The sequence below is a fragment of the Triticum aestivum genome, chromosome 7A (genome assembly GCF_018294505.1).
Source record: "Triticum aestivum cultivar Chinese Spring chromosome 7A, IWGSC CS RefSeq v2.1, whole genome shotgun sequence".
Lineage (NCBI taxonomy): Eukaryota > Viridiplantae > Streptophyta > Magnoliopsida > Poales > Poaceae > Triticum > Triticum aestivum.
Window position 1 is genome coordinate 679,869,560 of NC_057812.1, and position 10,801 is coordinate 679,880,360.

The 10,801-nt window shown below is 41.3% G+C and overlaps 1 protein-coding gene across 7 annotated transcripts in view; it reads right to left on the reverse strand.

Annotated features, from left to right (window-relative positions):
- Positions 1 to 5,339: 5,339 nt before the first annotated feature.
- LOC123149257 (uncharacterized) overlaps positions 5,340 to 10,801 on the reverse strand; it is a 5,982-nt gene continuing 520 nt past the window's right edge. The window contains exons 2-12 of one of the 7 annotated variants that reach the window (XM_044568880.1): positions 9,945 to 10,169; positions 9,405 to 9,834; positions 9,124 to 9,291; positions 8,831 to 9,034; positions 7,685 to 8,684; positions 7,478 to 7,537; positions 7,032 to 7,249; positions 6,823 to 6,921; positions 6,247 to 6,381; positions 6,016 to 6,119; positions 5,340 to 5,728 (exon numbers count right to left, since the gene is read on the reverse strand). In XM_044568880.1, the coding sequence (XP_044424815.1) occupies position 5,728; positions 6,016 to 6,119; positions 6,247 to 6,381; positions 6,823 to 6,921; positions 7,032 to 7,249; positions 7,478 to 7,537; positions 7,685 to 8,684; positions 8,831 to 9,034; positions 9,124 to 9,291; positions 9,405 to 9,834; positions 9,945 to 10,169 (2,644 nt within the window). In that variant the 3' untranslated portion in view covers positions 5,340 to 5,727. The other 6 variants (XM_044568878.1, XM_044568879.1, XM_044568884.1 and 3 more) reach the window with 6 other exon arrangements.

A 10,801-nucleotide genomic window follows, 5' to 3' on the forward strand; every position in this document is an offset into this window, starting at 1 on the left:
AGAATTTTTGTCTTGGATAAGACAGGTTTCAGTCCTAACGAAACTATGGAGGTAAAAAGAGTTACTTGAAGACCGAGCATGGTTATACCTTAAACGTCAAATTATACAATGCAGACACATACACCTGTTTTAAATGCAAAACTTGGCAAGCACTATACAAGGCTTATGCATTTGAGCCTGATATGGTTATCACCTTTGATATTCGTCCGGAAGATGATATTGAAGGTAATAGAGACATCTGGGTCGATGTGCAGACGCCTCCAGTTCTATCATTATGTGAGTTTCTCAATCATATTTATGTCTTCGATATGAGATTATTTGAACCAGTTGAATAATTAATAGATCTCAATTTATATTGACAGCTTACTTCCAATCAAGCAAACATGTCCGGCGCTTGGTAGACAGGACCGTCCATTGTCCCGAGGCTGAACTAAACTGCGAGGAGACAAGTCATTATGTTTCATGGCTTGAGGATCTTGATGCTGTCAAGACAAATTTCTTTCCTACACTTAGAAATGTTAGTACTCAAAACGTGCGAACAATAGTGTTCGTACTGAACTACGGTCACATATATTTAGGAAAGATGGTAAGGTTTCTACTATTTCTCCTTAGTGCATCTTTTGCATACATTATTTTTAAGCTAAACTTCATTGCTAAGTATGTTACTATACGATGTTCTTCAACAGGGACTCCCGATGAATGGTGTGCCTGATTGGATCAATACTAAAGGTACCATGAATATTGTTAGCTTACGGCCAAGATATCCTACAATGCACTTTAGTGCATTCAGGATTTCTAATAGCGAGGAATGCTTAATAGTAAAAGACTGGAGCAAAATTGTGAACGATCACAGAGAAGTACTAGGGGGAAGCAATCAGAAGTGCAACCCACGATTAGGAGATAGGTTCATCTGCATGCTCCAATATGATGAATCAGCAAAGCTATACATGTTCTATGCTATTTTACCTGAGAGAGAGAGCAGCAGGAGTGATTAATTAGCTAGTTCATGCTCTTAGTACTTGTCCTCACGCCGTCGTGCTGACGGAACTTTCCCTCAAAGCTCGGCTGGATCGGAGTTCGAGGGACGTCATCGAGTTGAACGTGTGCAGAACTCGGAGGTGTCGTGCGTTCGGTACATGATCAGTCGGATCGTGAAGACGCACGACTACATCAACCGCGTTGTGCTAATGCTTCCGCTTTCGGTCTACGAGGGTACGTGGACACACTCTCCCCTCTCGTTGCTATGCATCACCATGATCTTGCGTGTGCATAGGAATTTTTTTGAAATTACTACGTTCCCCAACAGGGCCCACCTCCCCTCTGCCTACCGCTCCGGTGGTTAGTGGCAGGGAGGGAAGTCTCGGTGTCTCCACTCCGGTTAGTAGTTTATGTTAGGATGTTTTTTAGTCCTTACAGATGCGATACTTGGGAAGATGGCAGGGCTTCTTTTTCGAGTTTATTTTCTGGGCTTCGATACTCCTTGAGTTTGTTCATTTGGACGTAGTCGACATAGCTCATGCATAGATTCCTGTTATCTCTTGAGGATGGTGAGGTTAGGATTTCCCGTCATGTTGCGAGATTTGATGTCCGATGCATTATATCTATGCAAGAGTTCAACTACGACGACTGCAGCTCTAGGGCACTGGTCCTTAGGGGCACGTGCATGGAGACTTCACGACTATTATCGACAAGGTCAAGCTAGCTGCAATAGTGGAGCAGCGACAGTAGTGCGTCGGCAGCTTGTTCTGGCAGCACTAATGGTCATTCGATGGTCTCGAAATCTCGCTGTAAATCTTTATTATGTTGGGATGCTTCATACTTCTGATGAGCTTTTATAATTGATCTGATTCTTTCCACAAAAAGGAGATCCTTCAGCAGTTGATTGCCCCATCTCCATCTAACTCAGGTGGTTTCTTTGAGGATGCATGGATTAGGTGTTTGGGAATTTTCATTGGGTATTTATAATGTTTTTCCTTTTTGTTAGTTTTCTTTTCTAATTTGTGGTGGTAGATGTATAAGACCTAGATATTTTTGTTGTTTTTCATTACTTAATGTATGTTTTTATTAACTCTTTTCAGGCACATTTTGTCAAAAACATTTGGTTTGTTCCGTCTAAAAGATAAAGAAGGTTGCTAGCCAAAATACCGGTCAAGGTTTTCTTGGACAAATTTGCCCAAATTTAGCATCATCTCTGTCTCTACTATTATTATTTTTAAAAAGAATGATGTTTATTTTCTTCATCCAATCTTACTTATGTTTTCCCCTTCCTATCTTCTTTTCGTTTTTCCCTTCCTCTCTTTGTTTTTATTTTCCCCTGATATCTCTGTTTTTAGCAGCTTTCTTTGATAACCATTCCCCCTTATATTGACTTACCACACAAGTGATTTTTTTATTTAGATAGGTAAATCACAGGCATAACTTATCTCTACTACTTCAAGAAAGAGTAGTGTTTTTTTCCTGTCGGCAGAATGCTACGTCACCGGTTCTCCCCCTCTTACCACATCTCTCCATTGATTCTTTCATCCAACCTGTTTTTTCTCACCATGCCTCTGTCCGCATCTTCCTCGTATGCTAATCAATCACCTTAATTTATTTACCTTATGAATCAATTTCAGCTTAATTTAGTTACCAAACTTCTCATCAAACTATAACGTAAACTCTCCCTCAACATCGTCACCACGCCGTCGGAAACCGGAGACCAAAATGGTCCATGGCGGAGACCGGAGGAAACTGCCATATGTGAAGAGGGATGTTTCAAATGCACGTTCCAAGCTGCAACAAAATTAGTCATTTCAGGACATGGATATGACTGTTGCTTACTTTAAGAGGCGTCAAGCTGAGAATGCTCAATTCTACTACGCAACAGAAGTTGACAAAGAAACAAACAAAGTGACATCTCTGTTTTGGGTGGATGGAAGGACAAGAGCATTGTACCCAAAGTACAAAGATTATGTGTCCTTTGACACAACATTTTGCACAAATCGGTACAATCTGCCTTTCGCTCCTATTGTTGGTGTGAACAATCACTTGCAAACCGTGCTGCTAGGTTGTGCCTTGGTGCCAAATGAACAAATAGAAACTTTCAAGTAGGTGTTTCAGCATTGGATGATTGCAATGAATAATGAGCACCCGTTGCACCTAATGACTGACCAAGACAAGTGAATGGAAACAGCAATAAAAGATGTCTTCCCAAACACAGTGCATAGGTGCTGCAAATGGCACGTCCAGCGAAAAGCAAGGGAAAAGTTGGGTAGGATCCTGAGCATGGATGAAATTTTTGATCAGGTTTTCTATGGGGTTATCAATGATTCAGAGACGGTGGATGAGTTCGAGGAGAATTGGCAGCATATGCTGCATTGCTTTGAATTGGTTGACAACAGACATCTAAGCAACATGTGGCGTACGCGAGAGACCTAGGCTCCAGCATACTTCCGAAAGAACTCCTACTTCAAGACATTTGTCAACCCTCAAGACTCTGTCTGGAGATTTGTACAACAATATGAGGTGCTTCAAGAAACAACGTTGGACCGTGAAGACAATCAAGCTTTCATAGGCCACGCAACAACTGCACCACTTTACTCAAGGTATGTGTGTGATTTGTAGAGAGAAAAAGTTAGAACAGGGAACTTGAAAAACTCAAAATCATTGACCTTTTCATTGCAACGTTCAGGTACAACTTTGAGCGCCAGGCAGTTCACTTCTATACCCGAAGCGTGTTTCTCAAGTTTCAAAAAGAAGTCATGGCATCAATAGGCTTCATCATGAACCTGGCCCCTGCTCTTGAAAATGCAAGCATGAGGTTTGAGCTGCACTCAAATTACTTTGAGAACCCCCGAATATTTTTAATGAATGTTGTGTTGGCAGAGGAGAAGTTTGAATGCAGCTGCAACTGTTTTGAGATGAATGGGATTATTTGTGCACACATCATAAGGGTAATGGTGCATCTCAATGTCCAAAAAATTCCACAAAGATACATGCTAGAGAGGTGGTCAGAAGCTGCGACAATGGCAATGAGCAGTGGTGGATGTCTCCTAGATTTTGGGCACCCTGCAACCAACACTCTCAAGTACAATGCCTTGTGCATAAAGTATACATGGTTGGCTTCCCAAGCTTGCAGCAACGATCTTGCCTACAAAATAATGAATGACGCAGCTCACCAACTTGAGCCCCTCATAGCTGCAGCGAAGCAAGGGGCGCTCCAAGAACAACAGGAAGCAAATCAGCAGCAGGCAACGCAACAGCAATTTGTCCCGCAGCAGCAACAACAAACCCCCGAGCCGACCACTGTGCCACAACCTGACAGCGATGCCATGCTTCAGAACCCCGCGCGTGTTCCAAAGAAAGGGCGTCCGACTGAAAAATCAAAGAGGAGAAAGACTCTGCTTGAGCAAAGAGAAGATGCACAGAAGAATAAAGCTAAGAAAGATGAAAAGAAGCAAACCAAGCCCAGAGGAAAACCTGGACCAAAGAAGAAAGCACCTCCTTGCTCATATTGCAACGAAGAAGGTCACGGTGTCCAAACATGCCAGTACTTGAAGGCTGCATTGGGGGTCAAAAAATGTCCCTACTGTGAAGAGCAAGGTCATGTTGTGCAAGAATGTCCCTACCTAAAAGCTGCAATGAAAACAGATGCCGGCATAGCTAGAGCAACCGAGCTTAGGCTGTGATGAAAAAACGACAAACAAAATAGAAAAAAAGTTAATTCTGTTGCTACTATACATTTGTAATTGGTTACACATATTAATTTCTGGACAAAAGAGAATGGTGCAATTTACATTAGAATGGTGCAATTTCAGTACATAATATTGGCCTGAGTTGTGCCTGAAGAATGATATGTTGTTCATTTTTTGAAATTACAATTACTCCTATTGCTTATGATGATATTGCTGGCTCCTGAAAATTTTTCTATGAGTGTAGTTTTTGTTGCTTAAAAATGTATTGAAGCTATGATTTTTAAAAGTTTCATCGGATTAGAAATCCATGATGTTGTTGCTGCCTACTTAAAAAATACAAGTACATTGAAGCAATCTGTTAAAAAAGCTTTAGCAAATACCTCTGACATAAAAAAACTAATGAGCAGCCATTTCTGACGAAAAGAGAGGATGATGCATTGGATTCTTTAGTTTAAGCGAGAGGGAGAATTTCATGAACACGAATAGAGATACGCGGTAAGATAGAAGAAAAAAGGGAGATAAAAAACAATAGTGTGCACAAAATAGTCGCATAATCCCCTAACCCTCCACCCCCCTATTGTTGCGATGATGTTGCGATGAATCAATTTCTCTCAAGATTGCATGGATGACTACGATATATAGGCTACTCGCCATTGGCTATCAGAAAACTGAACATGCACTAAATACATAAAACACTGTAATTACTTGTGACAACATTCTCGAGCCAGGACGAAGAATATCAAATTCATCTTGAAGCAAGTAAATACATATTGAAAAATTCAAAAGCTCTGGGTTCAACTCAGATGGACTCCAAACAAAAGTCACAGTACAGCATGTTGTCAACTTCCTATAAGCATTACAAGTGTGACTACAGTAGCTACAAAAAAGAGCCCCACCAGGCCCCGCTACCACCACGCCTCCTCAAGTTCCAGAAGCTCGACACCATGAATCTAACGCTGAAGAAGGAGCTTCAGCTGCTGCGCGGGGTCCAGCTTGTTGTTCGGGTGTCTCAGCAGATCCGCTGAAATGCGTATTCGAAGATTTGGAATGTATTCCTGGGAAAAAGGACGAACCAATGAAAAGGAGTCATGGAAAAGTTCCAAATCAACTAGAAAAAGGAATCACAAGAAAAATGTGGTTTGCCACCAAATACCTCATTGAATGACAACATAATAAGGCCATTCCAATTCTCCAGTATAAAATACTGTAGTAGCCACAGTTATAGCTGAAAAAAATAAGGTATATATTTAGTTATACAATGCAAAACAACTTTAGATGAAAAAGTGAAAAATGTCTCTAGTTGCAAAAGAAACACAAATTCTGCCAGTAGAAGAATGCTTACTAAGTTGTTTGTCGCGGGTAATTAGCTGGGGAGAACACTGTGAAAGACTCGAGATCATGCTTGAAAAGGGGCTCCCTCATTGCAACACTCTTGATATTGGCGATCTGATGAAAAACAATTGAAACCAAAAAAAGAAAAATAGGGCACTAGAACGCATGAGTAAGTGTGCGGTGTGGAAAAAATGAAATGAAAGATAAGATGTGTTGCACTAAACTCCAACAGGAGCATTACCAGATTCTTAGTAATCTTGTCCATCTCGAATAGGTCTTTTGAGTTCTTGGTCGAGTCAAAAATATTGAACTCCTTTTGGGCAGTGTTAACAACTACTACTGCCCAGTGCCTTTTGTGAACAACCGTGAAGAATAGCTGCAATGCATCAAGTAGGAACAAAAAACAAACACATGCATTTAGACAAAAAAAGAAGTATAAAAAATAACAAGGGAAAAATTGTTTGAAAGCTGCACTGGATGTTGGTTTGCTTTCAATTTAGCAATAGAAAAAGTTTGTGTTATGGAAAAGGTTGCATTTCAAACATGACTACATGTATTTTCAGAGCCAACTTTTGCTAAAAGAAATTAAATGCAACTTTCAGTAGCCCCTGGATGTTCCTTTGCTTCAAATTCAGAGGATGCACAAACTTTGGTGAATCCGTGTCCTAACTATAATTACAAATAAATGCAGCACCAGTGAAAAAGAAATGTTGCTTTGCCTTGAAAATCACAGGATGTATCACCACTAAAAAAATCATTGCTATATGATTAGTAGGTCATTTAGTGCGATGTTGTGTGTAGGACAGGAAGAGCTTACTAAGTCAGATTTTGAAATATGATAATCTGAGCAAGCACTCCTAAATTCTCTTTCGCACACCTTCGGATCAAACACATCGGGCTCAGCACTGAGTTTTGTCTGATGAGAAAAAGACAAAAGAATCATTGGACGGGCAGAACGCAGTTATATGAAAAATCAAAGGAAAGCATTGCAACACTGGATAGAAAAAAAGAGATTTGAACACTAACACTCATCAACACTAAGAATGCAAACATCTTGGGTTTCTTCTTCTTTACCGACTGATCATAGTTGAAAGTCCTCAGGTATAAGGTCATGACCTCGTTGTCGATCTCAGCTATTGGCTTTAGAGACCCGTGAAAGTTCTGCAGAGATGTATGGAAGCCATCTATTTCAATGAAATCGGGCCTGCAACAACAGATATGCTTGGATATTAAAACTCCTTCATCTAGGGAAACACACAAAACAAGAAAAGAGATTTCAGATAAAAAAAGGATGATAGAAAAACATCATCATATAACTCATAGAAGCTCATTTTTCTTTGGCTTCCTTGTTGCGTATCTGTTCATTACATACTGCTGGTGTAAGGCACCACCATGTGCATCGACCTTAATTTTCTTCATCATTGGCACAATGTCAGGAGAGAGGGCCATCATTTTCTTCTTTGACTGCTTACCATGACTGTCAGACCCGTCCCTGGCCTCAACATTGACCTCCAATGCTTCGTGCAAAACCACTAATGCCGAGCAGTATTGCAACAACACAAAACAAAAGACAGAGATGAGAAAAACAAAAAAGATAAATATATACATATCTGCTGCATTGGTGAAATTACTCTTTTGCTAAACGGAATAGAGAAGTTTTATTCTGACGCAAGACAAACCTTGAGGTCCATCCGATGATGGTGTTTTGAATAAGATGGGGGACACATCGAACACAGGCCCTGGAATGTCATTTTGCCTTGGAAGCTTTGGAGCTGTGCCAATTGTTGCAGGTGTCGGGTTGCTTGGCCTTTCAAAATGAGGAGTGCTGTCGAAAGTTGGCCCTGATGAGGTTGAATTCGGCACATCAGAGCTAGAAGTATTTGATGTCTGCACAGGCTTGACTGGTCTCTCTATTTTTTGATTGAACCACTCATAGTCTTCGGTCCCCTCCTTGAAAAGAGCACAACATGGGCCATCTTCCCACTCTAAGGCAGTTACAGCAATTGCCTGCAATGTGCCCTGTGAAAGAACTGGCGTTTCAACATTGTCATCAGCCCCCGAGGCATTGATGTTGCAAGCATCTTGGGGGATCACCTTGCCACCCTGAATTGCAACTTCGTCCTGCTCCACAAAATCCTTCCCTCGACAATGATTGCTACTCCTGACTTGTTGCAACACAGCACCCTCAGAACACTGCACTCGGGGGCTTGTGCTTCGACCCGCTGTTCCCCCCTCTCCGTGTTCCGCCTCCACCCCAACTTTTCCACCTAATACACTGCACTCCCTTCCTTTTAGAGCAGCACTTACAACAGTAGCTGTTGACTTGTTCTGCTCATCAGCACCTTCTTCTACCCGGATATCAGGCTCCGACAATGTGCATGTAGAAGAGCCGGCAACAACTCCTGCTGCGGTGGCTGTTGGGATGCCAAATGACACAGCTCCTGTGCGCTCCTCGCTGCTTGCTGCATTGACTCTCGGGACGACAAAGGTCAAGTCTCCACCTTCTCTTCTGTGCTCCTGGTTTGACGTTGCATTGGAGTGGGCTTCCAGCAACATATAGCCTAAACGCTTGCAGAAAGTTGACTGCAACACCTTCCCAAAAGACGTGACAACATTCTTCAACTCTGCCATATAAAGCTTTTTGTGCTTCTCATATATAGGCTTCAGTTGCAACGGAATCTGTTTCAAGAACACAAAACAAAGAGCAAAAAAATGGGGGTAAGCTTAAATAAAATAAGAACAAAAGATGAAAAAGAACATGAAGAAAACAAATACATGCACTGACATATAATTACTTGAGGGATAAAAAAGGTGTGCATTTGTACCTCCAACTCTTCGCATGAAGGGAGTGGTTGCAGCCACTCGTCCAGAGAGCCACAAAACTCGCCGCCTAAGTCACCATCACCCCTGACTTGTGTGTTGGGTTTGGCAGCTCTATTACTGGCATTTGCCTGATGATTTTGAGTCTGGCCCTCACAATTCTTGTCTGCATCCAATATTGCATAAGGTGTCTGAGACAGAGAGCGATGCTGCATACAACAAAGAAAACACAAAAAAGACTTAGATATTTATCACAGAAAAGAAACTCTGAAAAAAGGAAGAATGGGACTGAACTTACATTGCGCTTCCCAAATTCAACCTTATCAAGAGCAAGCTTGTTCCTGTCAAACTCTGTAACCAACTTGAAATCTGCATCGCGCACGAAGCAAGCCCTATGGAGCGAGTACTTGAATGTCCCCTCACTAACCAAAGACCGGGGCACCTCCAGGAAATCCATGTAAATTAACTATAAAAAAATTAAAACAAATAAAAATCAGAAAAATTGCATCGTAGATATAATTGTTGTGAGCAGAATAAATAAAGTAAAAAAAAGCAATAAGAAACAAAAATGACACATACCGCAAACATAGGTAGACAGCCACCTATCCAGAAGCCACTTGCCCCAGCCTCCCTATTTTGTTGGTACTTCCTCGCCTCCCTCAATGCAGTTGCCAAAACATGCTCATCCCACACAAACTCATTGATTTCATCCAGGTCCTTCAAACTTGCAAGATAATCCATAGAGACCATGTTGCCGGTACCAGGAACTAAGACAAGAGCAAGGCATAAAAGAACCCAAGTCCTCTCTAGAGTAATGGCATCATCGTCCGCTGCTTCCTTGATTACAGAAATTGATTTCTTCATTGGAGCCCTTGTACCTATTCGATAAATGTCGCGCAACTCACAACGTTCATTCCTCTTTAGCAGCTCCACTGCCCTTGGTCCGGATGGGACATTAAAAATTTTGTGCACCATGTCTCTAGTGAATAATATAGTCTTCTTTTTATGACTGACAAAAAGGCACCACAAATAACACGTGTCAAAATCCAGGACAAAAGCGTTGCAACAAAGGACGCATAGAAAAAGAAAATGGACAAGTGAGGTGATTCAAAAGGATACCTAAACAAAGAACGCTGAGTGTCTATTTTCATAACTACCCAGTCAATCAGCTCAAGGGGTACATAAAATGGACTGATCTTCATCAACGACCCAAAACTAGACTTCTCTAGCAATGCTCTCTTTTTATCATTCAGCTCATTGTCTGCAACCTCACGCAAACGGGGAGCTGAAAAGCGCGTTGAAAAAGATCCATCAGAAGATTCTTCCTCATCCATTGTTGGATCGCTGCAAAGAAACAAAAAGGGAAACCACACTCTCTTGTGAGAAAAAAGTAAAAACTCTAGCCATTAACAACACTAACACAGGGGAGCAATATAACACTAGGAAAAACTCCAGTAAAAACATTAAGATATGAAAAAATATGATTACTCACTGCATAAAGGGCCTGCATAAAATGCATTTGGCCATTCATTTTGGTCACATCAGTTGCAATGTAACACCTTCAATATCTACCTGAACCTAAAAACCTATGATTGATGGACAACAAAAACTAAAAAATCAACTACTGTAAGATACAAAGATTGGTGACAATAATGAACAAGCCACTAATCTGAATCAAGGGTGTGACAACTGCTACACTACAAAACTACTGCCCACTACTACAAGTGCAAAATCTGCAATGCAACACTACTGCCTGCTGAAGAAAAATCAACTACCTACTACAATGCAACACTACTATACTAAGTACTGAATCAAAATCTACTGTCGAAATCTGAATAAACAATAAACACCACCATCACTACCAAAAATGAACACCCACACCTCCCCTGCTCCAGATCCAACCTCGAAGCGACCACGACGCCTAACCTGATGCCGGCAAGCGAAGCCCCTCCGCTACACGAAAAACCTCACAGATC